The sequence below is a fragment of the Rhinopithecus roxellana genome, chromosome 12 (genome assembly GCF_007565055.1).
Source record: "Rhinopithecus roxellana isolate Shanxi Qingling chromosome 12, ASM756505v1, whole genome shotgun sequence".
Lineage (NCBI taxonomy): Eukaryota > Metazoa > Chordata > Mammalia > Primates > Cercopithecidae > Rhinopithecus > Rhinopithecus roxellana.
In genome coordinates, this window is record NC_044560.1 from 133290370 (window position 1) to 133318102 (window position 27733).

The 27733-nt window shown below is 47.6% G+C and overlaps 1 protein-coding gene across 5 annotated transcripts; it reads left to right on the forward strand.

Annotated features, from left to right (window-relative positions):
• The first annotated feature begins 124 nt into the window (after nt 1–124).
• On the forward strand, nt 125–27099 carry FBXO27 (F-box protein 27). 5 transcript variants are annotated; one of them, XR_004052284.1, is made up of 7 exons: nt 327–384; nt 634–1023; nt 1481–1592; nt 1678–1773; nt 6318–6453; nt 22936–23109; nt 26992–27099. XR_004052284.1 is itself a non-coding variant. In XM_030913787.1 (6 exons), exons 2-6 carry the CDS (start codon nt 660–662, stop codon nt 8248–8250), a joined length of 852 nt encoding a protein of 283 aa, XP_030769647.1. In that variant the 5' UTR covers nt 125–201; nt 634–659; the 3' UTR covers nt 8251–9044. The 5 variants fall into 5 exon arrangements, 4 of the variants coding, with proteins under 4 accessions (XP_030769647.1, XP_010379230.2, XP_010379231.2 ...); XM_030913787.1 differs by lacking the exons at nt 327–384; nt 22936–23109; nt 26992–27099 and adding exons at nt 125–201; nt 8107–9044; XM_010380928.2 differs by lacking the exons at nt 22936–23109; nt 26992–27099 and adding an exon at nt 8107–9654 and having other exon boundaries at nt 291–384.
• Nucleotides 27100–27733: the final 634 nt, after the last annotated feature.

Consider the following 27733-nt stretch of genomic DNA (forward strand, 5'->3'; position numbering starts at 1 on the left):
CTTAAAGGTGATGGAAATTTTTTAACACGTTAACGGATATGAGGCCTCCCACTCAGAAGCCTGACCAAAATAACAACGGTTGCTCAGAGCCAGACGTCTCATTGCCACTAACGAATTAGGGACATTTCAAGGGGCCGGCTGGAGGGGACGGCAGTGAGCGGCAGACCGTGGATCCCCACCTGGCCCCCTCGCGGGAAGCAGGTTGGGTCTGGAGAGGGGAAGGGAGTAGGTGGGAGGGGCTGGGGAGTAAGAAGGAGGATGCAGGGGTGGGTGACGCTGGCTAGTAAGAGGGGAGGGGCCTGCGAGTTAAAAGGACGCAGAGGGGCGTGGGGAGCTTGCAACACAGCTAGGTTATCCCGGGTAGGAGCGCCGCCAGGCCCTGGGGTAGGATTTGGGGTGGGGTGTCGGTGGGGCTGCCGAGGGGGGCTGATTGCACGCAATTCGGGGCATACACACAGACCACGGGGTCTCCGAGATATCGGGGCTATCAAGGACGGGCTGGGGAATAGGGACTCGGGGACGGGGCTCAGGGATGGTGAAGGTAGGGGTGCGGCTGGCAGAGTCCGGGCAGGCAGAGGCTGCGCGCCGCGGAGGCTGCTGGTCCCTGACGCCTTGACCCTTACTCTCCCGCAGCCACAGCCGGGCCTGGCGGGGGGACCATGGGCGCCTGGGCCTCCAGGGGCCGGGCCGCCCGGGTCCCCGCGCCGGAGCCGGAACCAGAAGAGGCGCTGGACCTGAGCCAACTGCCCCCGGAGCTGCTTCTGGTGGTGCTGAGCCACGTCCCCCCGCGCACGCTTCTCGGGCGCTGCCGCCAAGTGTGCCGGGGCTGGCGAGCCCTGGTGGACGGCCAGGCCCTGTGGCTGCTGATCCTGGCCCGTGATCACGGCGCCACCGGCCGCGCACTACTGCACCTCGCCCGCAGCTGCCAGTCTCCCGCCCGTAACGCCAGGCCTTGCCCTCTTGGCCGCTTCTGCGCGCGCAGACCCATCGGACGCAACCTTATTCGCAACCCCTGCGGCCAAGGTGGGATCTCGAAAGAGGAAGTCCGGGATGCTGGGCCACAGTGGGAGCGGCGGAGGGGCCAGAGGGGCGGGGCCGCAGTGGAACCGGTGGGAAGGGCCGGAGGGGCGCGGCCGCAGTGGGACCGGTGGGAGGAGTCGGGGGCGGGGCAGCATTCGGAGCCAGTGGGAGGTGTCGGAGGGGCAAGGCAGCATCGGCACGCAGGGTGCAGGGCTCTCTGGGCAGGGCTTCACTGGTTGCCTGTGGGAGGGGTAGGAATGGGGCAGTTCTGGGAGCCAGAGAGAGGGGCTGGAGGGGCAGGGCTTTGCTGCAAATCGGCGAGAAGGGTCAGAGGAGCCGGGCTTTGGGTGAGCTGGTGGGAGGGGCAGGGGCGGGGCCTCGGTGGGAAGGGCCAGGAGTCTCACTAGGAACCAACAGGCGGGCGACTGGAACTTGGGCACAAGCCTTTTTTATTTCACAGAAGGCCTCCGAAAGTGGATGGTGCAGCACGGTGGGGACGGCTGGGTGGTGGAGGAAAACAGGACAACCGTACCCGGGGCCCCTTCTCAGACGTGCTTCGTGACTTCATTCAGGTGAATGCCCCTGCTATCCTAAGGTCCGGCGCCTTGTTGAGAAAGGCCTGCCTGTTCTCATTACCCTGTCTCCTGCATTTCCCAGCTGGTGTCGCAAGAAGCAGGTCTTGGACCTACAGGAGGAGGGTCTGTGGCCAGAACTGCTGGATAGTGGCAGGATTGAGATTTGTGTTTCTGACTGGTGAGTGTGACGATTAAAATAGCCCCTTGCTAAGCACTGACCACATGTGACATGACCTTTTTATGGGTGACTTAATTTAGGCCTCCTAACCCCTCCTTACAGATAAAAAATCTGAAGTTCAGGCCGGCCACGGTAGCTCACACCTATAATCCCAGCACTTTGTGCGGTTGAGGCAGGCAGATCACTTGAGGTCAGGAGTTTGAGACCAGCCCACCCAGCATGGCAAGACCTCGTCTCTACTAAAAATACAAAAAAATTAACCGGACCTGGTAGTATGCACCTGTAGTCCCACATACTTGGGAGGCTGAGGCAGGAGAATCGCTTGAACCCAGGAGGCGGAGGTTGTACCACTGCCCTCCAGCTTGGACAACAGAGTGATACTCAGTCCTGGAAAAAAAGAATAAAAAGAAAAGAAACTGAAGTTCAGGGAGGTGAAGTGACAAACATACTCACAGTTCTAGTGATTAGCAGAGTGAGTACACACCCTGAGCCTCTCTGCTCATGCCCAAAGGGGTGTGGATTGGAAAACAGAAGAGAGGCCTTGGGCCCAGCTTAGTCTTGTCGGTAAATGAGAGATGCTCCTTGCCTTAGGAGGAGAAAACATAGCATAGTTGGCCAAGAGCTTAGGTTCTGGAGCCAGACCTCCCAGATTCAAACCCTAGCTCTGCGGCTTTGTAGCCTTGGGCAAGTCACAGCATGCCTCTGTTTTCCCTGTTTACAAGATAGGGCTCTTGCAGTGACAATTATTACATGGCAAGCACATAGCAAGTACTTTATATGAGCACCTTTTTTGAACCTTGATCCTGTGGGAAGGTATATTTCAAGCCCTCAGATCATTCAGAGCTTCGCAAGAAACTGAGAGGTTGAGAAAGGAGAGAGGTTCGGCTCACTGCAACCTCCGCCTGCCAGGTTCAAGTGATTCTCCTGCCTCAGCCTCCTGAGTAGCTGGGACTACAGGCACATGCCACCAACTGAGAGGTTGGGACAGGCTGGGTGTGGTGGCTCACGCCTGTAATCTCAGCACTCTGGGAGGCCGAGGTGGGCGGATCTCTTGAGGTCAGGAGTTCGAGACCAGCCTGGCCAACATGGCAAAACCCGTCTCTACTAAAAATACAAAAAGTTAGCCAGGAGTGGTGGTATGCGTCTGTAATCCCAGCTACTGGGGAGGCTGAGGCAGAAGAATCGCTTGAACCCAGGAAGCGGAGGTTGCAGTGAGCTGAGATGGCACCACTGTACTCTAGCCTGGGCAACAGAGTGAGACTCCACCTAAAAAAAAAAAAAAAAGAAGAAGAAAAAGGAAAGGAGGAGATGACTTGCCTGGGTAACACAGCCTGGGCTTAGCAGAACCTGGCATAAGGCCCAGACTCATCTTGAAACTGGGGTGCATGAAGACTTTCCAGGGGGTATATGACCCAGATGGTTTTATGGGAGTCAAATTTCAGGTCCACTATAGCCATGAACCCCCTATTATACAATTAATCTGCTATAGATTACATCTGTGTGGGAAGCATCATATTGTTCTCCTTCCCCAATCTCTTTCTCAGTGTCCCGCTTCTCTAGTTTTATAGGAAAAAAGCCCCTCACTAAGGTGTCGTCCTCAGATGTAAGGACTACTGGGGAGCCAGGCAAAGTGGCCATTGGAAATTTAGGGCCTTAGCAAATCCACTTTTTTTTTTTTTTTTTTTTGAGACAGAGTCTCACTCGGTGGCCCAGGCTAGAGTGCAGTGGTGCGATCTCAGCTCACTGCAACCTCTGCCTCCCAGGTTCAAGGGATTCTCCTGCCTCCGCCTCCCAAGTAGCTGGGATCACAGGTGTGCACCACCACACCTGGCTAATTTTTGTATTTTTAGTAGAGATAGGGTTTCACCATGTTGTCCAGGCTGGTCTCAAACTGCTGACCTCAGGTGATCTGCCCACCTCAGCCTCTTAAAGTACCAGGATCACAGGCCTGAGCCACCTTGTCTGGCCAGCAAATTCACTCTTTTTTTTTTTTTTTAATTTTTTTTTTTTTTTTTTTTTTTTTTTTTTTTTTTTTTTTTTTTTTTTTTTTTTTTTTTTTTTTTTGAGATGGAGTCTCGCTCTGTCACCCAGGCTGGACTGCAGTGGCCGGATCTCAACTCACTGCAAGCTCCGCCTCCCGGGTTCACGCCATTCTCCTGCCTCAGCCTCCCGAGTAGCTGGGACTACAGGCGCCCGCCACCTCGCCCGGCTAGCTTTTTGTATTTTTTAGTAGAGACGGGGTTTCACCGTGTTAGCCAGGATGGTCTCGAACTCCTGACCTCGTGATCCGCCCGTCTCGGCCTCCCAAAGTGCTGGGATTACAGCAAATTCACTCTTAATCAAGGCACTATAACCCTACTCCCCAACTCCATCTCATTAAGAGATACATCTCCAATAAGATTTTTATTTTTATTTTTTATTTTTTTTGGAGACAGAGTCTTGCTGTTTCACCCAGGCTGGAGTGCAGTGGCGTGATCTCAGCTCACTGCAATCTCCATCACCCAGCCTCAAGCAATCCTCCCACCTCAGCCTCCTGAGTAACTGGGACTACAGGTGCACACTGGCTAATTTTATGTGCCTGGCTAATTTTTGAATTTTTTGTCTTTTTGAGACAAAGTTTCGCTAGTCGCCCAGGCTGGAATGCAACGGCACAATCTCAGCTCACTGCAGCCTCCACCTTCTGGGTTCAAGTGATTCTCCTGCCTCAGCTTCCTGAGTAACTGGGATTACAGGAATGCACCACCACACCTGGCTAATGTTTGTATTTTAGTAGAGATGGGGTTTCACCATGTTGGCGAGGCTGGCCTCGAACTCCTGACCTCAGGTGATCTGCCCGCTTCTGCCTCCCAAAGTCCTGGGATTACAGGTGTGAGCCACCACGCCTAGCCATATTTTTTGTAGAGACAGGGTTTTGCCATGTCACCCAGGCTGGTCTTGAACTCCTGGATTCAAGCAATCCTCCTATCTCTGCCTCCCAAAGTGCTGGGATTACGGGTGTGAGCCACCACACCTGGCCAGATTTTATTTTTTATTACTATTCATCAAACTATATAACATATTTGTGTTGTTTTGATCAGTGGGGTACTATTTGATTGTGATAATCAGTGGCTCCCAAAGTTTGCTGCACATCATAAAGGTAGCTTTTAAAACATACAATGCCCAGGCACCAGTCATACCAATTAAATCTGAGTGTCTGAGGGTGAGAGCCAGGCACCAATATTTTTTTGTTTGTTTGTTTGTTTGTTTGTTTTGGTTTTGAGACAGGTTCTCCCTCTGTCGCCCAGGCTGGAGTGCAGTGGCACGATCTCAGCTCACTGCAACCTCCGCCTCCTGGATTCAAGCAGTTCTCCTGCCTCAGCCTCCCGAGTAGCTGGGATTACAGGCAGCCACCATGCCTGGCTAATTTTTGTATTTTTAGTAGAATTTTTAGTAATTTTTGTATTTTGCATTTTAGTAGAATATTTAGTAAATTTTGTATTTTGACTATGTTGGCCAGGCTGGTCTTGAACTCCTGACCTCAAGTGATCCACCCACGTTGGCCTCCCAAAGTGCTGAGATTACAGGTATGAGCCACCATTCCCAGACAGGCATCAATATTTGTGAGAAGTTTAGAGCTCACTACAAAGTTCGGGGATGGAATCCCTAAGACCATCCTCACTTCTGACACAATATGTCACAAAAATACAACTATGTAGTTTGATGAGTAATAATTAAAAACAAAATCTGATTGGGCATGGTGGTTCATGCCTGTAATCCCAGCACTTGGGGAGGCAGAGGCAGGAGGATCACCTGAGTCTAGGAGTTCAAGACCAGACTAGGTGACATGGCAAAACCCCATCTCTATAACTCTACCAACTGCAAGTTTGGAGGACTTCCAAACCACCTTCACAATTCAATAATTCATTGGAAGAACTCACAAAATGCTACTACACACTTCTGGTTTATTTCAGGGAAAAGATACAGATTAAAGTCAGCCAAGAAAAGGAGGGCATAGAGCAGCATCCAGGAAAAAGATCAAACACAGAGCTTCTGTTGTCCTTCTCCCATGGTGTCAGGACGTGTTACCATGCTGGCACGGATGTGTGACAAGATGCATGGAATTTTGTTGACCAAGGGAGTTCACTTGAGCCTTGGTGTCCAGAGTATTTCTTGGGTTCATTACATAGGTATGAGGGATTGGTCAATTGCCCACATGGTCAATCTCAGCCTCCAGGTCAACTGATGTTCCCCGCCTCCCAGCCCCCACAGAAAGTCACATGGTGGGTCTTTCTGGAGACTCCCCACTGAGACTGTTTCTATGAGTGTGACTGGCCCCTGCCCTAAATCACATTGGTGGACTATCCAGTACCACCTGGGTCACCATCAAAGACACTCTTGTCTGACACAACATTCCAAGGGTCCAGAGATCACCTCCCAGGAGCCCCTTTAGAGGAACTGGATTTGCATACATGGGAAGGGCATTCGGACAAGGCAGGACAAGGTAGGCAGACACCCAGAGAGATGGGGTAGCAGGTCCAGCCTTCATGGCCTCCCTCCTCCCACAGGTGGGGAGCCCGACACGACAGTGGCTGTATGTATAGACTCCTTGTCCAACTTCTAGACGCCAACCAGACTGTTCTAGATAAATTCTCTGCTGTGCCTGATCCCATCCCACAGTGGAACAACAATGCCTGCCTTCACGTGAGTCTCCTGTGGGGGTTTGGGGAAAGGATGTTGGGGGCCTTATTGCTGTGAAATAAATCACCCCAAAACTTAGTGGCTTAAAATCAATGACAGTCTGGCTGGGTGCAGTGGCTCACACTTGTAATCCCAGCACTTTGGGAGGCCGAGGCGGGCGGATCACGAGGTCAGGAGTTCAAGACCAGCCTGGCCAACATGGTGAAACCCCATCTCTACTAAAAATACAAAAATTAGCTGGGCGTAGCAGCGGGCGCCTGTAGTTCCAGCTACTCGAGAAGCTGAGGCAGGAGAATCATTTGAACCTGGGAGGCAGAGGTTGCAGTGAGCCGAGATCACACCACTGCACTCCAGCCTGGGTAACAGGGCGAGACTGTGTCTCAAAAAAAAAGAAAAAAATTAATGACAGTCATTTGACTACTTGTCGTGATTTCTATGAGTTAGTAATTTCAGGAGGGCTCACCTGGGCAGTTCTGGCTCCTGCCTTTCAAAGTTCAGACAGTGACATTCTGACGATGTCTGGAGCTGCAGGCCAGGGTGGTGGGTGGTGTGTGTGTAGCAGTTGGTGGCTGGCCAAACATCTCTTTCTTCATTTCGTCTCAGAGCTTCTCCATGGGATCTCTCTGCTTGGGCTCCTTTGGGCTTCCTCACAGCATGGCGGCTCCTAGGCAGTTAGAATGCTTATGTGGTTGCTCAGGGAGGAGGGTTCTAGACAAACAATAGAAGCTGCATTGCTTTTTCTGACCTAGCCTTAAAAGTCACTTGGCCAAAGTCACTGAGCATAATTTTCACCACATTCTTGGTGACAATCAAAGCCACCTAGATTCATGGGGAAGGGAATTAGATTCTACTTTTTTTTTTTTTTTTTTTTTTTTTGAGGCAGAGTCTCACTCTATCATCCAGGCTGGAGTGTAGTGGCGTGATCTCGGCTCACTGCAGCCGCCTCCTGCCAGGTTCAAGTGATTCTCCTGCCTCAGCCTCCCGAGTAGCTGGGACTACAGGCACATGCCACCAAGCCTGGCTAATTTTTTTGTATTTTTGGTAGAGACGTGGTTTCGCCATGTTGGCCAGACTGGTCTGGAGCTTCTGGCCTCAAGCGATCCACCTGCCTTGGCCTCCCAAAGTGCTGGGATTACAGGTACGAACCACACTTCACCTGGCCAGATTCCACTTTTTGATGAGGGAGTGGAAGATTCTATAAGATTCTAGAAGAGGCTGGGCGCGGTGGCTCAAGCCTGTAATCCCAGCACTTTGGGAGGCCAAGACGGGCGGATCACGAGGTCAGCAGATCGAGACCATCCTGGCTAACATGGTGAAACCCCGTCTCTACTAAAAATACAAAAAAACTAGCCGGGCGAGGTGGCGGGCGCCTGTAGTCCCAGCTACTCGGGAGGCTGAGGCAGGAGAATGGCGTAAACCCGGGAGGCGGAGCTTGCAGTGAGCTGAGATCCGGCCACTGCACTCCAGCCCAGGTGACAGAGCGAGACTCCACCTCAAAAAAAAAAAAAAAAAAAAAAAAGATTCTAGAAGAACATGTGGCCCAAAGGGAGATTTTATAGCCATCCTTGGAAAGTAACCATCTGCCAGAAGGCCCCATCCTCAGCTTTAGAGGGGAGGCTGTAGCACAACGGGGCTGAGCCCCTCCTCTGCCTACAGGTCACCCACGTGTTCTCCAACATCAAGATGGGCGTCCGCTTTGTGTCTTTCGAACACTGGGGCCAGGACACACAGTTCTGGGCTGGCCACTATGGAGCCCGTGTGACCAACTCCAGTGTGATCGTGCAAGTCCGTCTGTCCTAGTCCAGGACTATCCTTCTTGCAAGACAGCCTGACTGTGCCTTCCAGGGCCCGGGACCATTGGCTGGGACTCCCCATTAACCAACTGACCACTTGTACCTCCCTGGCATACTGAGAATTCCTGGGTCCAATCAAAGGCCCTGACGGGCCCCGTCTTCAGGTTCTAGAAACTACCAGAAGAAGCTTCTTCCATCTTATCTACCTACTGCAGCTGCTGTTTTGGGGGCCCTACTCTACTGAGGGGAACCCACAGATGAGCCTGGGGGAACGCCCATCTTGGAGAAGAATTCTCGCCCTCCTCTCTCTTCTCTTCCCACCCAAAACCCTCCGATCCAGCCCCAGGCCCCTCTGTCCCATCCCCTCCCCTCCCCTCCCTGCCATTGACCTCTTGTCTCCTATTGTTTCTGCCATAAGGACTTCTTTGGCCCCTTCAGAGAAGCCCTCTACTCGTCTCTGAACTTAGAGCCTCATCCTTAGGGCTCAGAAAGTCCTAGCCCTAAGAGTGCGAACCTCACCTCCTGGGGCTTCCGAGCTACAGGGCTGGGACCAGGTCATGCAGCTGAAAATCCACGTTAAAAAAAAAAAAGTTTGGGCCAGGCACAGTGGCTCATGCCTGTAATCCCAGCATTTTGGGAGGCCAAGGCAGGCGGATCACCTGAGGTCAAGAGTTCAAGACCAGCCTGGCCAACATGGTGAAACCTCGTCTCTACTAAAAATCCAAAAAATTAGCCAGGTGTGATGGTGCGTGCCTGTAATTCCAGCTACTCAAGAGGCTAATGTAGGAGAATTGCTGGAGCCCGGGAGGCGGAGGCTGCAGTGAGCCGAGATTGCACCACTGCACTCCAGCCTGGGCAACAGAGCGAGACTCCGTCTCAAAAAAAAAAAAAAAAAATTGGGCCGGGTGTAGTGGCTCACACCTGTAATCCCCGCACTTTGGGAGGCCAAGGTGGGAGGATCCCTTGAGCCCCAGAGTTCAAGCCCAGCCTGGGCAATGTAGTAAGACCCCCATCTCTACAAAAAATACAAAAGTTAGCCAGGTGCGGTAGTACACACCTATAGTCCAAGCTACTTGGGAGGCTGAGGTGGGAGGATCATTTGTGCTCAGGTTGAAGCTATAGTGAGCCATGATCATACCACTGCACTCCAGCCTGGATGACAGAGCGAGACACTGTCTCAAAAAATAAAAATAAAAAAAGAATTTGAAGATGGATCTCCCCACTCTGATTTCTCTGAAAAACGAGGTAATTCCCTGAGCCCAACCCTGATCCTCAAGGACCTATAATTGTGTGGTATTTAAAATTAAAATAACATTATTTTTCATTTTGACTTTTTTTCAAACAGTAAGAATAATATATCAGCAGCATGTATCTGCCAATCATATGTAATAAATTTCTTATTTTGCCAAAACTGCTTCAGATCTTTTTAGTAGAAATGCAGTGTTACTGCCTTGGTTGAGAATCGTAAGTAGTCCCAGTTGAGGAGGGAAACTGTACAAAAGAAAACACCAGCTGAGGCTGGGTGCGGTGGCTCACGCCTGTAATCCCAGCACTTTGGGAGGCCGAGGTGGGTGGATCACTTGAGGTCAGGAGTTCAAGACCAGTCTGGCCAACATGGTGAAACCCCTTCTCTACTAAAAATACAAAAAATTAGCTGGGTGTGGTGGCAGGTGCCCATAATCCCAGTTACTCGGGAGGCTGAAGCAGGAGAATCATTTGAATCTGGGAGGTGGAGGTTGCAGTGAGCCAGGATCGCATCACTACACTCCAGCCTGAGTAAAAGAGCGAGACTCTGTCTCAAAAAAAAAAAAGAAGACAATAGGTCCAGCCACTGGAGAGCTGACTCCCTGGATCCCCTGGCTGATTTTGGTGAGTGCTGGCTACAATGAGGAGAAAAAAAAAGCATGGCCCAACTGATACCTTTGGCTTTTTTCCCTCTCTTCTGTGGGCTGCAAGAGAAAGGGCCAAGACTTTCCCAAAATGAGTTTTTGGTGGGTCAAATACAGTTAACAGTTTATAGGTACTGTCTCCTCCAAGTGGGAGTAAAAGAGATTAAATAAATCCATTGCCGGCCAGCTCGAAGCTTTCGATAAGCCAGATGGAAAAAAAAAGAATAAGAAAAACATACACAGTTGGCCGTCTGTGTGGGTGACGTCTGCATCTGTGGATTCAACCAACTGTAGATTGAAAATATTCGGGAGGCTGGGCGCGGTGCCTCACGCCTGTAATCCCAGCACTCTGGGGGACCAAGGCAGGTGGATCACCTGAGGTCACTTGGAGACCAGGCTGGCCAATATGGTGAAACCCCGTCTCTACTAAAAATACAAAAATTGCTGGGTGTGGTGGCTCACACCTGTAATCTCAGCACTTTGGGAGGCTGAGGCGAGCGGATCACCTGAGGTCATGAGTTCGAGACCAGCCTGGCCAATATGGCAAAACCCCATCTCTACTAAAAATACAAAAAAAATTAGCCAATGGTGGGCATCTGTAATCCCAGCTACTTGGGAGGCTGAGGCAGGAGAATTGCTTGAACCTGGGAGGTGGAGGTTGCCTTAAGCCAAGATCGTGCCATTGGTATCCAGCCAGGGCAACAAGAGCAAAACTCTGTCTCAAAACATAAATAAGTAAAATAAAAATGCAAAACTTAGCCGAGCGTGGCAGCAGGTGCCTGTAATCCCAGCTATCTGGGAGTCTGAGGCAGGAGAATCGCTTGAACCCGGGAGGCAGAGGTTGCGGTGATCCAAGATCGTGCCACAGCACTCCAGCCTGGGCGACGGAGACTTTGTCTCAAAAACAGACAAACAAACAAAACAATTAGCCAGTCATGGCAGCACACATCTGTAGTCCCAGCTACTCGGGAGCCTGAGGTGGGAGGATCACTTGAACCTGGGAGGCGGAGGTTGCAGTGAGCCAAGATCACACCATTGCACTTCAGCCTGGGTGACAGAGCAAAACTCTGTTTCAAACAAAAGACGATATTCAGGAAAGACTGGATATGGTGACTCACACCTATAATCCCAACACTGTAGGAAGCCTAGGCAGGAGAATTGCTTGAGGCCAGGAGTTCAAGACCAGCCTAGACAACATAGTGAGACCCATCTCAACAAAAAAATTTTTTAATTATCTGGGCATGGTAGGGGGCGTGTGCCTGTAGTCTCAGCTACTTGAGATGCTGAGGTAGGAGGATCATTGGAGCCCTGGATATTGAGACCACAGCACTCCAGCCTAGGAAACGGAGTGAGACCCTGTCTCAAAAAATAAATAAATAAATAAAAATAGAAAATACTTAGGGAAAAAAACTTCCACAAAGTTCCAAAAAGTAAAAACTTGAATTTGCCCCATGCCAAGTACTATGTTGAATTCATGAGAATGAAGTGATGCGCGAACATTACATCATTGATCCACATATTATACAGTTAACCCATGAACAACGTGACAGTTGGGGTGCCAACCCTCCTTGCTGTTACAAATCTGAGGATAGCCAGGTGTGGTGGCCCACACCTGTAATCCCAGCACTTTGGGAGGCCGAGGTGGGTGGATCACAAGGTCAGAAGTTCAAGACCACCCTGGTCAACATGGTGAAACCCCGTCTCTACTAAAAATACAAAAATTAGCTGGGCGTGGTGGCGCACGCCTGTAATCCCAGCTACTCGGGAGGCTGAGGCAGAAGAATCTCTTGAACCTGGGACGCAGAGGTTGCAGTGAGCCAAGATCGTGCCATTGCACTCCAGCCTGGGCAACACAGCAAGATTCCATCTAAAAAAAAAATTTTTTTTTGAGTATAAATTTTGATTCCCCCAGAACTTAACTACTAATAACCTACTGTTGACCAGAAGCCTCACTGATAGCATAAATGGTCAATTAACACATACTTCATATGTATTTTTATTGTATACTTTTTTTTTTTTGAGATGGAGTCTCGCTCTGTCGCCCAGGCTGGAGTGCAGTGGCCGGATCTTGGCTCACTGCAAGCTCCGCCTCCCAGGTTTACGCCATTCTCCTGCCTCAGCCTCCTGAGTAGCTGGGACTACAGGCGCCCGCCACCTCGCCCGGCTAGTTTTTTGTATTTTTTAGTAGAGACAGGGTTTCACCGGGTTAGCCAGGATGGTCTCGATCTCCTGACCTAGTGCCCGTCTCGGCCTCCCAAAGTGCTGGGATTACAGGCTTGAGCCGCCGCGCCTGGCCTATATACTGTATTCTTACAATAAACTAAAGAAAAGATAATGTTGAGCAAATTGTAAGGAAGAGAAAGTACATTTACTATTCAGTAAGTGGAGGTGGTCATCATAAAGGTCTTCATCCTCATCATCTTCACAATGAGTAGGCTGAAGAGAAGGAGGAAGAGGAGGGCTGGTCTTGCTGTCTCAGAGGTGGCAAAAGTGGATGAGGTGATGGAGGTGAGGGGGAGGCAGGAGAGGCAGGTACTTTACAGAAATACATCATAGTTTCTGTCTTTGATATTAGACAATGCTTTTTTTGCTTTTTGCTTTTTGCTTTTTCATTTCTCTAAAAATGTTTCTATATGGCACCAAACCTTCTTCCACGGTTTGCTTTAGTGTCAGTTCCTGTGTTATAGAAGGGTCAAAAACATCTTCAATTAACATCTTCTGGCCAGGCACGGTGGCTCACGTCTGTAATCCCAGCACTTTGGGAGGTGGGTAGATGACCCTAGGTCAGGAGTTCGAGACCAGCCTGGCCAACATGGCAAAACCCTGTCTCTACTAAAAATACAAAAATTAGCTGGGCATGGTGGCAGGCACCTGTAATCCCAACTACTCAGGAGGCTGAGGCAGGAGAATTGCTTGAACCTGGGAGGTGGAGGTTGCAGTGAGCTGAGATTATGCCACTCCACTCCAGCCTAGGTGACAGAGTGAGACTCCAGCTCAGAAAAAAAAGAAAAAAATATATTCTGTTAATTCCTCTGGTGTAGAATCTATTAGCTCTTGCATTTCCCCAAGATCCATAGCTTGAAACCCTTCACCCCTTACTTTTTTTTTTTTTTTTTTTTTGTCCATATCCACAATCTCTTTAATGATTTCTTTGATTGGCTCTGTTGTAAATCCGGTGAGGTCATGTACAACATATAGACACAGTTTTCTCCTGCAGGGATTTATTATTTTCACTCAATGGCATTCGTAGCTTTTCTCTAACAAGGATGGCATCTTCAGTGGTGTCATCCTTCCAGACTTTCCTAATGTTCTCTATATCAGTCTTCTCTTCCATAGTGTTGACAGTCCTTTCCACAGTGTGTAATGAGCCTTAAAACTCCTTATCACCTGCTGATCTAGAGGCTGAAGTAGAGGCATTGTGTTTGGGAGCCATGAGATCACTTTGACACCTTCAGTGTTGAATTCATGAAGTTCTTGGTGGCCAGGGACATTGTCTAATATCAAAGTAACTTACTGGCAAGGTACTTCCTAACTTCAAGGACAAAGCATCAGAGGAACCAATCCAGAAGAAGGGTTCTCGTTGTCCAGGCCTTCTTGTTGTACAACCAAAAGACTGGCAGTCTTATCTTTGAAGGCTTGGAGGTTAGCAGTTTTCTATGTAAGGGCAGCCTGATCATAAATCTGACAGCATTTGCACACAACGGTAGGGTCAGCCTATCCCTACCTGCCTTAAGTGCTCGCTTCTCTTCCTTACTAATAAATGTCCTTTGAGGCATTTTTTTTTTCCAGAATAGGGCACTTTAGTCTGCATTACAAACCTCTTCATGACGGAGCAAGGTGTGGCTCATGCTTGTAATCCCAGCACTTTGGGAGGCCAAGGCGGGCATATCACTTGAGGTCAGGAGTTTGAGATCAGCCTGGCCAACATGGTGAAATCCCATCTCTACTAAAAATATAAAAATTAGCTGGGTATGGTGGCAGGTACCTGTAATCCCAGCTACTCAGAAGGCTGAGGCAGTAGAATCACTTGAACTCAGGAGGCGGAGGTTGCAGTGAGCTGAGATTGCGCCACTGCACTTCAGCCTGGGCAACAGAGTGAGACTCTGTCTTAAATACAAAACAAAACAAAAACCTCTCTTTAGGCAGATATCTTTCCTCCTCAATGATTTCCTCACTAGCACCTGGGAACTCATCTGCTGCCTTTTGATTGGCAGAAGCTGTCTCTCCTGTTACCTTGATTTTTTTTAGCCAAACTCTTTAAAATTATCAAACCATCCTTTGCTGGTATTAAATTCTCCAGCTTTATATCCTTCACCTTCCTTTTGCTTTAAGTTGTCATATAATGACTGCACTTTTCCTAGAATTATATTAGACTCTATAGGTATGCCTTTTTTACAGCAATTCTGCACCCACAGAAAAACTACATTTTCTTTCTTTCTTTCGTTTGATCTTTTTTCTTTTTCTTTTTTTTTTTTTTTTTTGATGGAGTCTTGCTCTGTTGCCCCAGCTGGAGTGCAGTGGTGTGATCTGGGCTCATTGCAACTTCTGCCTCCCAGGTTCAAGCGATTCTTGTGTCTCAGCCTCCCAAGTAGCTGGGATTACAGGCGCCTGCCACCATGCCCAGTTAATTTATGTACTTTTGGTAGAGACAGGGTTTTGCCATGTTGGCCAGGCTGGTCTCGAACTCCTGGCTTCAAGTGATCTGCCCACCTCAGCCTCACCTCAGCCTCCCAAAGTGCTGAGATTCCAGGCCTGAGCCATCACACCTGGCCTTGCATTTTCAATATGAGATAAAAAGATATTTCACAGGCCGGGCGCGGTGGCTCAAGCCTGTAATCCCAGCACTTTGGGAGGCCGAGAGGGGCGGATCACGAGGTCAGGAGATCGAGACCATCCTGGCTAACACGGTGAAACCCCGTCTCTACTAAAAAATACAAAAAACTAGCCGGGCGAGGTGGCGGGCGCCTGTAGTCCCAGCTACTCGGGAGGCTGAGGCAGGAGAATGGCGGGAACCCAGGAGGCAGAGCTTGCAGTGAGCTGAGATCCAGCTACTGCACTCCAGCCCGGGTGACAGAGCGAGACTCCGTCTCAAAAAAAAAAAAAAAAAAAAAAAAAAAAAAAAAGATATTTCACAAAAAGTGCAAAGATTTCCTGCCTGCCAACATAACTGCCACCACTTCGGGAATGTCATTTTTTTTTTTTTTTTTTACAATGCTCCTCAATGCTGAATTCATCTTGAAATGTCAGGCAACTGCAGCTGCAGACCTCAATCTATGATACATATCAAGCAAATCAACTCTTTCTTGTAATGTCATGACTTGCCTATTTCTTGGGAGCACTTTCAGTTTCACCAGTGGCACTCTGTATGGGTCCCGTGGTGTTATTCAGGGTTTACGATATTGCACTTAACAAGATGAAAAATGAACGAGAACCGTAAGAGATCTCTGTACACTGCACTATGCAATTTGCTGGAGAAACGGACTCCTTGTAGATGATTAGCATCACATGGTGTTTAAGCTGATACTCACAACACTTCAGCTCACTGCAATAACAACAGGAGGTGGCTACAAAATTATTACAGTAGCATTACTTCAGTTAATTTCGTTCCATTATGATTTCACGCTGCATCTTTGCATTGGTTTACATTTCTCTCAACTGCAAATGGTACCACGCAAAGTCTGTGTTTATGTGTGTAAGTTTCGGCCAATATGGTGAAGCCCTATCTCTATTAAAAATGCAAAAAATTAGCTGGGCGTGGTGGTGGGCGCCTGTAAGGCCAGCTACTTGGGAGGCTGAGGCAGGTGGATCGCTTGAACCTGGGAGGCTGAGGTTGCAGTGAGCGAGATCGCGCCATTGCACTCCAGCCTGGGTATCAAGAGTGAAACTCCATCAAAAAATAATAATTAATAAATAAAGTATATGGGAGGATGTGTGGAGGTTATATGCAAATATCACTGCATTTTATATAAGGACTTGAGTGTCTGTGGATTTTGGGATCTGTAGGGGTTTCTGGAACCAATCCCATGGATACCAAAGGCTGCCTGTAGATTCTATCCATATCTTCAGCCTACAGGTTGCAGCAACCCTGCCTTCTATTCCAACTATTAAGTGTTTAATTTATTGATAGACATTTGAGTAGATTTGCAATGAGGAAAAAAATGGAGAAATTTGAAAAGCTCGTTTGTGTTTTGTGACTGTTTCATCTAGATGTATGATTTTATTTTATTTTATTTTATTTTATTTATTTTTGAGACAGTGTTGCTGTCACCCAGACTGGAGTTCGGTGGCTTAATTTCAGGTCACTGTAACCTCCACCTCCCAGGTTGAAGTGATTCTCAGACTCCCGAGTAGGTGGGATTACAGGCACATGCCACCATGGCTGGCTCATTTTTTGTATTTTTAGTCGAGACAGGGTTTCACTATGTTGGCTGGGCTGGTCTCAAACTCCTGATCTCAGGTGATCCACCCACCTTAACCTCCCAAAGTGATGGGATTACAGGCGTGAGCTACCACACCTGGACTAAATGTATGATTTTTTTAAAAAATCAATGTAAAATGTTTATGCTTGCAATATACACTATGGAGATTATCTGGATTAGAGAAAGCTGCAAAAGTCGTTGTGTGTATATAAAACAACTCCCTTGCTTTTTGCCAACAACGGGATGATTGGAATTTTAATTCTGAGTATTGGAAACAGAACAAGTACAGTCTCTGTAAATGATGATTTTTGCCATGATTTTGGCTTACTGAAGCCTTTGGAGAAAGTAAGAAGCAGTAAAAAGAGCGACGCAATCTCTGGATGGAAATAAACTTTTGGAGTTTCACTTTAAAACAAAAATTTATTTTTTGAGACGGGATCTCACACTCTCACCCAAGCTGGAGTGCAGTGGCGCGATCATGGCTCACTGCAGCCTCGACCTCCTGAGATCAAGTGATCCTCCTGCTTCAGCCTCCTGAGTAGCTAGGACTACAGGCACGTGCCACCACACCCAGCTACTTTTAGAGTTTTAAAAAACACTTTTTAGTCTGCTAATAAGCCCTTGTTAAAATCAAATGCTGGACCCTTAAAGGCAGCTGATGTGGCAGCCTGGTGTGCATATTTTTTTGTATGTCTGAAAAAGTTTTGTTTCTTTAATATACTTTTTTTTTTTTTTTTTTTTTTTTTGAGACAGTCTCACTTTGTTGCCCAGGCTGGAGTACAACAGTGCGATCTTGTCTCACTGCATCCTTGACCTCCTAGACGCAAGCAATCCTCCCACCTCAGCCTCTTCAGTAGCTGGAATTACAGGTGTGTGTGCCACCACACCCAGCTAATTTTTTGTTTGCTTGTTTGTTTGTTTTTTCAAATTAGAGACAAGGTCTCACTCTGTTGCCCAGGTTGGTCTTGAACTCCTGAGTTCAAGTGATCTTCCCACCTCATCCTCCCAAAGTGCTAGGATTATAGGCGTGAGCCACCGCACCCAGCCTAGACTTTATTTTTAGAGAAGTTTTAGGTTCACAGCAAAACTGAGCAGAAAGTACATAATTATCTTATATCCCCTGTTTGCTCTAGCCCCTCACACACACACACACACACACACACACACACACTCCCGTCCCCTATCAACATCCCCCATCAGAGTGGTACATGTTATAATCAATGAACCTATGTTGACACATCCTTATCACCCAAAGTCCATCGTTTGCACTAGGATCAAACTTGGTGTTGTACATTCTCTGGGTTTGGACAAACATGTAATGATGTGTATCTACCACTGTGGTATCACACAGACTAGTTTCACTGCCCTAAAAGTCCTCTGTGCTCTACCAGTTCACTCCTCCCTCCCTCAACACCAGATGACCACTGGTCTTTTGTTTGTTTTGTTTTGTTTTTGTTTTGAGATGGAGTCTTGCTCTGTCACCCAGGCTGGAGTGCAGTGGCACGATCTTGGCTCACTGCATCCTCTGCCTCCCGGGTTCAAGAGATGCTCCCACCTCAGCCTCCCGAGTAACTGAGATTACAGGTGCCCACTACCATGTCTGGCTAATTTTTTTGTATTTTTAGTAGAGATGGGGTTTTACCATTTGGCCAGGCTGGTCTCGAACTTCTGACCTCAAACAATCCACCAGCTTCAGCCTCCCAAAGTGCTGGGATTATAGGCATGAGCCACCCTGCCTGGCCAACCACTGATTTTTATATTGACTCCATAGTTTTGCCTTTTCCAGAATATCATATTGTTGGAATCATACAGTATGTATCCTTATCAGATTGGTCTCTTACTTACTGATATGCAGTTAAGGTTCCTCCAGGTCTTTTCATGGCTTGAAAGATCACTTTTAGAGACAGGGTCTCACTCTGTTGCCCAGGCTGAAGTGCAGTATCATGATTAGACCATGGCTCACTGCAGCCTAAAACTTCTGGGCTCAAGTGAACCACCTGCCTCACCTCCTGAGTAGCTGGGACTACAGGCATGTGCCACCACACCTGCCTCTCTTGTTTTTTTAAGATGAGGTCTTGCATTGTTACCCAGGCTGGTCTGAAACTCCTGGGCTCAAGCGATCTGCCCACTTTGGCCTCCCAAAGTGCTGGGATTACAGGCATGAGTCACCAGACTCAGCCTTTTTTTAGAGACAGAGTCTTGCTCTGTCACCCAGGCTGGAGTGTAGTGGTGTGATCATGGCTTACTGCAACCAGTGCCTGCCAGGCTCAAGCGATCCTTCTGTCTCAGCTTCCCGAGCAGCTGAGTCCACAAGGGCACACCACCACATTCAACTGTTTTCTATTTTTTGTAGAGATGGGGTTTTGCCACGTTGCCCAGGCTGGTCTCAAACTCTGGGATTCAAGCAATCCACCCACTTTGGCCTCCCATTGTGCTGGGATTACAGGTGTGAGCCACTGCCCCAACCTCTTTTTTTTTTTTTTTTTTTTTAAGACAGAGTCTTGTTTTGTTGCCCAAGCTGGAGTGCAATGGTACAATCTCAGCTCACTGCAAACTCCGTCTTCCAGGTTCAAGGGATTCTCCTGCCTCAGCCTCCCAAGTAGCTGGGATTACAGGTGTGTGCCACTCCTGTTGAGTTTTAAGAGTTCTTTGTACATTTTGAATAATAGTCCTTTATCAGATATGTCTTCTGCAAATACCTTCTCCCAGTCTGTGGTTGTCTTCTCTTTTTCTTGAAGGTGTGCATTTTTGTTTGGTTTTTTGTTTTTGAGACAGGGTCTCACTCTGTTGCCCAAGCTGGAGTATAATGATGCAGTCACAGCTCACTGCAGCATTGACCTCCCGGGCTTGAGCAATCCTCTCACCTTAGCCTCCTAAGTAACTGGGACTGCAGGTGCCCACCTCCATGCCCAGTTAATTTTTAATTGTTTTTTTGTTTTTTTGTTTTTTTTTTTTTTGGTAGAGACACAGTTTCACTATGTTGCCCGGGCTGGTCTTGAGCTCCTGTGCTCAAGCTGTCCTCCCCACTCAGCCTCCCATAGTGCTGGGATTACAGGCACGAGCCACTGCGTCCAGCCCATGCATGTTTTTGAGTGCATCATTTCCAGCTCTAAGACTGACAAGGGAAAAGGGCTTAGGAAAGCCTTGTTTGTCACTTGCACTTGAAACAGAACCTTCTAGCCTGCAGCGTCTTAGCTTTGCTGCAGCCAAAGGACAGCCACTGACTTGTGGCATCTTGAATTCACAGATCCTAATGGCCTGGACCTGACTGTAAGCCAAAACCTAATACTGCTGTCTGTTCTGTGCTGTTTCAGTCTAGCATGTGCTGTGCTAGATTGAAAACGGGCACACGCTCCAGGAACAGGACTTTGACTGTGAGACCATTGCAGACTTAGGGCACCCTCCGTGGGACCTAAACTGAAAACATCATGGATGCTGGCTGGACCATCTGGATCACATACAAATGCCCACAGGAAAGGGCTGCTTCTTCTTCTTCTTCTTCTTCTTCTTCTTTGTTTCTAGATGGAGTCTCACTCTCTCACCCAGGCTGCAGTGCAGTGGCACGATCTCAGCTCACTGCAAGCTCCGCCTCCCGGGTTCACGCCATTCTCCTGCCTCAGCCTCCCGAGTAGCTGGGACTACAGGCACCCGCCACCACACCCGGCTAATTTTTTGCATTTTTAGTAGAAATGGGGTTTCACCGTGTTAGCCAGGATGGTCTCGATCTCCTGACCTCATGATCCGCCTGCCTTGGCCTCCCAAAGTGCTGGGATTACAGGCGTGAGCCACCGCGCCCGGCCAAGGAAAGGGCTTCTTCTTTGAGGAAACCATCTACAATCAACTGACTTCTTGGCTCTTTATTTCTTTCTTTTTCTTTTTTTAAGACAGAGCCTCCCTTAGTCGCCCAGGCTGGAATGCAGTGGTGTGATCACAGCTCACTGCAACCTCCGCCTCCTGGATTCAAGCAATTCTCCTCCCTCGACCTCCCGAGTAGCTAGGATTACAGGCATATACCACCATGCCTGGCTAATTTTTGTATTTTTAGTAGAGAGAGGGCTTCACTGTGTTGGTCAGGCTGGTCTTGAACTCCTGACCTCAGGTGATCCTACCACCTCGGCCTCCCAAAGTACTGGGATTACAGGCGTGAGCCACCACACCCAGCCATCGAATGCATTTCTAACCTGTGATTCCTGCCAAAAGCTGTAAGTTCAAGGAGGGCACCTCTCAGGAACTGTGACCTCTCTGGCTGCTTCATTTCTGTTGCCTTGTGCTCAACTTTCTGGATTAGTTGCAGTTTGCAACTGTGGCCTGTATCCTGACTCTACTTCCCCACTTCTCTCCTGCTATACACACCTTAGGAAGGCAGTTTGATTACTGAATGCAGCTGATCCCAGAAAGGGATCGAGCTTTTGCAGGAAGCTCATTGGATGATGATTGGTTAAGAGGTTGTAGAAAACCATTTTGAAAATTTAGGATTTCTGTGTTTTTTTGTTTGTTTTTTTGTTTTTTCAGACAGGGTGTCACTCTGTTGCCCAGGCTGGAGTGCAGTAGCACCATCTTGACTCACTGCAACCTCCACCTCCTAGGTTCAAGCAGTTGTCCTGCCTTAGCCTCCCAAGTACCTAGGACTATAGGCCCACACCTCCACATCTGGCTAATTTTTGTATTTTTTTTTTTTTTGTAGAATCGGGTTTTCACCATGTTGGCCAGGCTGGTCTCAAACTCCTGACCTCAGGTGATCCAGCCTCCTTGGCCTCCCAAAGTGCTGGGATTACAGGCATGAGCCATCGTACCCAGCCTCTGTTCTTGATATATAAGCTGGTAACAAAAAAAAAAAAAAGAAAATTTAGAATTTCATCCTGACCAATTCCTGGACATGATGTGTCTTTCTAGTCAACTTGTATAAAAATGTTTTTTCTGTGAAATGTTTCCATCCCTTTTGTACCCGACCCTTCTGGATGAAACATTTAGATGAGAATTTAAAAATGAGGCTTGGCGTGGTAGCTCACGCCTGTAATCCCAACACTTTGGGAGGCTGAGGCGGGTGGATCTCCTGAGGTTGGGAGTTTGAGACCAGCCTGGCTAACACAGAGAAACCCTGTCTCTATTAAAAATACAAAATTAGTAGGGTGTGGTGGCAGATGCCTGTAATCCCAGCTATTCAGAAGGTTGAGGCAGGAGAATTGCTTGAACCCGGGAGGCGGAGATTGCAATGAGCAAAGATAGTGCCATTGCACTCCAGCCTGGGCAACAAGAGCGAAACTCTGTCTCAAGAGAAAAAAAAAAAAAAAAAAGAGTTAATAAATTCAGGAAAGTTTTGGGATACAAATCAATATTGAAAATCAGGGCTCAGCACAGTGACTTATGTCTATAATTCTCAATACTTTGGGAGGCGAGGTGGGAGGATTGCTTGAGGCCAAGAGTTCAAGACCAGCCAGGGCAACAAAGGGAGACCCTCTATCTCTGCAAAAAATAAGAAAAGAAATTAGTTGTATTTCTATACACTAGCAATGCCAATCTGAAAATGAAATTAAGAAAACAATTCCACCTGTACACTGAAAACTACAACATTGCTGAAAGAAATTAAATAAAAGCTAAATAAATAGATACCCCATGTTCATCAATTGGAAGACTTTATATATATATATATTATATAATACATATATATTTATATATATATATATTTTTTTGAGACGGAGTCTCGCTCTGTCACCCAGGCTGGAGTGCAGTGGCGTGATCTCGACTCACTGCAAGCTCTGCCTCCTGGGTTCACACCATTCTCCTGCCTCAGCCTCCCAAGTAGCTGGGATTACAGGCGCCTGCCACCATGCTCAGTTAATTTTTTATTTTTATTTTTTTTTTTTTAGCAGAGACAGGGTTTCACGGTGTTAGCCAGGATGGTCTCGATATGCCGACCTCAGGTGATCCACCCGTCTTGGCCTCCAAAAGTGCTGGATTACAGGTGTGAGCCACCATGCCCAGCCTGTATTTTTAAGATGACAATACTCCCTAAATTGATCTACAGATTCAGTTGCAATGCCTATCAAAAAAAATTTTTTTTTGAGAGAGTCTCACTCTGTTGCCCAGGCTGGAGTCCAGTGGCACAGTCTCAGGTCACTGCAATCTCCACCTCCCAGGTTCAAGCAACTCTCATGCCTACGCCTTCCAGGTAGCTGAGATTGCAGGCAGGTGACACCAAGCCCAGCTAATTTTTTGTATTTTTAGTAGAGATGGGGTTTCACCATGTTACCCAGGGTGGTCTCAAACTCCTGACTTCAAGTGATCGCCCGCCTCGGCCTCCCAAAGTGCTAGGATTACAGGCGTGAACCACTGTGCCTGGCCACGTATCAAAATTTTAAGAGCCATTTTTTTTTTTTTTTGCAGAAATAGGCAAACTGATCACAAAATTCACATGGAATTGCAAGAGCTTCCAAATAGCCAAAACAATCTTGAAAAAGAAGAAGAAAATTGGAGGATTCATACTTTCCAGTTTCAGAACTTACTACAAAGCTACAGTAATCAGAACACTATGGCCCTGGCATAAATGATGCTGGACAGGTGAGCCCCAAAGTGGGACTTAGCCCATGAGGTTCTTGGCTTTGTCCAGGAAAGAATTCAAGGCCAAGCCAATGGTAGAAGAGAACAGCTTTACTGAAGGGGCAGTGTTACGGCTCCAGCCCTGTTACAACTCTGACTACTCCTGCACAGCAGGGCTGTAGGCAGAGACTAGCAGCTCAGGGCAGTTTTGCAGTCATTTATATCTACTTTTAACAAATGCAAATTAAGGGGCGATTTATGCAGCAATTTCTAGGGAATGGGTAATAACTTTTGGGTCATCGAGTCATTGCCATGGAAGAGCGGGGGATAACTCCCTGGTGGTGTGACAGCAATGGTAAACTGACATGGTGCACTGATGGGCGTGTCTTATGGAAAGCTCCTTCCACCCCAGCCCTGTTTCAGCTAGTCCTCAATTTGGTCCAGTGTCCGAGCCCTGCCTCTGGAGTCAAGTCCCACCTCCTACCTCATAGGGAGAGACATAAATCAATGGAATAGAATCTAGAGTCCAGAAATAAACTCATACACCGATGATCAATTGATTTTCAACAATGGTGCCAAGACTGTTCAATGGGGGAAAGAATCGTATTTTCAACAAATGGTGCTGGACAATCACATCAAAGGAGTGCAACTGGGTCCCTATCTCACACCATATACAGCAATTAACTCAAAGTGCCTCAAACACCTAAATGTAAGAGCTAAAACTATAACATTCATAGAATACAGGGATACATCTTTATGACCTTGATTTGGTGATTGATTCTTAGATAATACTAAAAGCACAAGCAACAATAGAAAACAAACAAACAAAAAAGTAAATTTGACCTCATCAACATTTTAAACTTTTAGGCTGGGTGCAGTGGCTCACACCTCTAATCCCAGCATTTTGGGAGGCTGAGGCAGGAGGATCGCTTGAGCCCAGGAGTTCGAGACCAACCTGGCCAATATGGTGAAACCCTGCCTCTACTAAAAATATAAAAATTAGCCAGGCATGGTGGCAGCCACCTGTAGTCCCAGCTACTCAGAAAACTGAGGTCTGAGAATCACTTGAACCCGGAGGGCAGAGGTTGCAGTGAGCTGAGATCACGCCACTGCACTCCAGCCTGGGCAACAGAGTGAGACTCAGTCTCAAAAACAAGCAAACACACAAACAAACAAACAAAACCACAACTTTTGTGCATCAAAAGATGCAACAAAATAATGAAAAGACAACCCACAGACTAGGAAAGAATGTTTTGCAAATTATATATCTGATAAGGGTCTAGTATCCAAAATATATAAAGAACTCTTATAACTCAACAACAACAGACAAGCAACTCGATAGTGGTGATGGTTGTACAACACTGTGAATGTACCAAACGGGCACAGGACTTGAATAGGTATTTTTCCAAAGAAGATATACCAATGTTCAGTAAGTACATGAACAGATGTTCCACAGCATTAATCCTTAGGGAAATGCAGATCAAAGCCACAGTGAAATACCACTTCCTACCCACTAGGAAGAATATGAGTAAAAATAAAAAAAAAAAAGAAAACAAGTGTTGGTGATAATATGGAGAAATCGCAACCCTCACACATTGCTGATGGGAATGTAAAATGGCGCAGCTGCTTTAGAAAGCTGTTTGTCAGTTCTTCAAAAAACTAAACATAGAATTATACTGTATGACACAGCAATTCCACTCCTACATATATACCTAAGAGGATTTAAAACAGGTGTTCAAATAAAATCTTGTACACGAATGTTCGTAATTGCATTATTCATAAGAGACAACGAGTGGAGACAGCCAAATGTCCTTCAGCTGATGAATGGATAAACCAAAAGTGCTCCATCCATACAATGGGAAATTATTCCATCATAAAAGCAATAGGCCAAAACACAGGCAGCGTGCGGTGGCTCACACCTGTAATACCAGGACTTTGGGAGGCCGAGGCAGGCAGATTTCTTGAGCCCAGGAGTTCGAGCCCAACCTGGGCAACACAGGGAAACCTCATCTCTACAAAAAAATGCAAAAATTAGCCAGGCGTGGTGGTGTGTGCCTGTAGTCCCAGCTACTTGGGAGGCTGAGGTGGGAGGATCACTTGAACCTGGGAGGCAGAGGTTGCAGTGAGCTGAGATTGCACCACTGCACTCTGGCCTGGATGACAGAGCGAGACTCCATCTCAAAAAACAAAAGAAAAGAAAGAAAAAGAAAAATAGCTCAAACACAAACTTGGCATCTGAGGAGGTGCAGTTAGGGGTGGGCAGTAGTGACTTTTGTCTTTCAGAACTACTCCTGGAAGCTTTCCCCTCCTCCCCAAGAAAAATAAGAAGAAACACCCAGTCTTGCCTTTCCAAGTGGCTGGACTGCTTTGAATTCAAATTGACTGCGACCCTCCACTTGACCCCTATCCTTCCACCTGCTCACCTGCTGCCTGGGGCGGCCCAGCTCCTGGATATTCCACCAGAATGCCCACCTGGGGTTGCTGTGCACACCCCTCAGGCAGAGACACTGTTGTGGTGGAAGTGCAAAACCCGTCTGGAATTGACTGCCTTGGGCATTCCCTCTGACAGCAAGGACTGAGCAGAACGGTTTGGACTAGTCTGGCAACTTTAGGGCTGAAGGACCCAGGCTGCAAGACCACACTAGGGCCCCTGAGCCTCTAATGAATGCACCTGTGGCCTGGAGTTCCCTAAACACTCTCAACTCTCCATCTCCGGGGGGCACCACGTGTGCCCTCTGGGATTGTACTTTTCTCTCACCTTTTTTTTTTTTTTTTGAGACGAGGTCTCACTCTGTCACCCAGGCTAGAGTGCAGTGGTACGATCTCAGCTCACTGCAGCTCCAAATTCCTGGCCTCAAGTGATCCTCCTACCTCAGCCTCCCAAGGAGCTGGGACTATAGGTGCGCACCACCATACCTGGCTAATTTTTCATTTTTTGTAGAGATGGAATTTCTCTATATTGCCCAGGCTGGTCTTGAACTCCTGGGCTCAAGTGATCTTCCCGCCTTACCCTCCCAAAGACATAGGCATAAGCCACCACGCCTGGCCTGGGATTGTACTTCTTGTGCTTATTGTCCCCTGATTATTAGGACACTGTCTCAGCCCTGAATGCTATTCAGATCAACTTCAACTTAGTGGACAGCTGTATCTGCTGTGCCTGAGTCAACGTCTTGAACCATATAATTCATACAGAAACAGAGGAAGCCACCTGGCTTTCGAAGACAGATCTCTATGGTTACTGGGATGTGCTTTTTTTTTTTTTTGAGACGGAGTCTCGCTCTATTGCCCAGACTAGAGTGCACTGGCACAAACTCGGCTCACCGCAACCTCCGCTTCCCAGGTTCAAGCAATTCTCCTACCTCAACCTCCCGAGTAGCTGGGATTACAGGCATGCACCACCATGCCCGGCTAATTTTTCATATTTTTAGTAGACACAGGGTTTCTCCATGTTGGTCAGGCTGGTCTTAAACTCCCAGCCTCAGGTGATCTGCCCACCTCGGCCTCCCAAAGTACTAGGATTACAGGCATGAGCCACATGCCTGGCCAGGCCAGTTTTTCTTTGTACAATGTCTCTCCTTTTGCTTTTGTCTGATGTTTCTTTGTAATTAGATTCAGATTATACCTCGAAGAGACTTTTTTGTGTGTTCCCACTGCATTTTTCATGCACTGCACGGTATTGATGACATTTCACCTTGATCACTTGATTTAAAGTGGTGTCTGCCAACCATCACTGTCAAGCTACTTTCCTCTTTGTAATTAGTGTTTCGTAAGTTCTTTAAAACAGTGTAAATATCCCATTCTTCATCAACCTTTCCATTCATTCATTTATCTATGTATATCAGTATTGACTTGTGGTTTCCTATTTTATTCAATGGGTTAAAATGTTATTCTCTGTATCCATAGGCTGGGGCTCCCGGAACAAAATTCACAGACTTGGGGGCTTCAACAACAGAAATTTACTTCTCACAATTCCAGAAGCTGGAAGTCCAAGATTGGGTGTTGGCATGGCCAGGCGCAGTGGCTTATGCCTGTAATCCCAGCACTTTGGGAGGCCGAGGCGGGCGATCACTTGAAGTCAGGAGTTTGAGACTAGCCTGGCCAACATGGTGAAGCCCCGACTCTACTAAAAATACAAAAAATTAGCTGGGCATGGTGGCTCATGCCTGTAATCCCAGCCACTTGGGAGGCTGAGGCACAAGAATCACTTGAACCTGGGAGGCAGAAGTTGCAGTGAGCCAAGATCCTATCACTGTATTCCAGCCTCAGCCTGGAGGACAGGAGACTCTGTCTCAAAAAAAAAAAAAAAAGTGTTGGCAGGTTGATGTCTTTTGTTTCTTTTGAGTGTCATGCTCTATTACCCATGCTGAAGTGCACTGGTGCGACAATAGCTCACTGCACCCTCAACCTTCCGGGCTCCCTGGGTTCAAGCTGTCCTCCTGCCTCAGCCTCCCAGAGTAGCTGGGACTTCAAGGCATGCACCACCACGCCTGGCTAATTTTTAAAATTTTTTTGTAGAGATGGGAACTCCCTTTGTTGCCCAGGCTGGTCTAGAATTCCTGGGCTCAAGTAATCCTGCTACCTTAGCCATGAGCCATGGTGCCCAGCCTGGCAGGCTTGCTTTCTCTTAAGGCCTTTCCTTGGCTTG

Coding starts and splice junctions, on each gene's coding strand:
- FBXO27 (XM_030913787.1), top strand. CDS start 660: ATGGGCGCCTGGGCCTCCAGGGGCCGGGCCGCCCGGGTCCCCGCGCCG. Junction 1,024..1,480: donor TCGCAACCCCTGCGGCCAAG/GTGGGATCTCGA, acceptor TTTATTTCACAG/AAGGCCTCCGAAAGTGGATG. Junction 1,774..6,317: donor GAGATTTGTGTTTCTGACTG/GTGAGTGTGACG, acceptor CTCCTCCCACAG/GTGGGGAGCCCGACACGACA.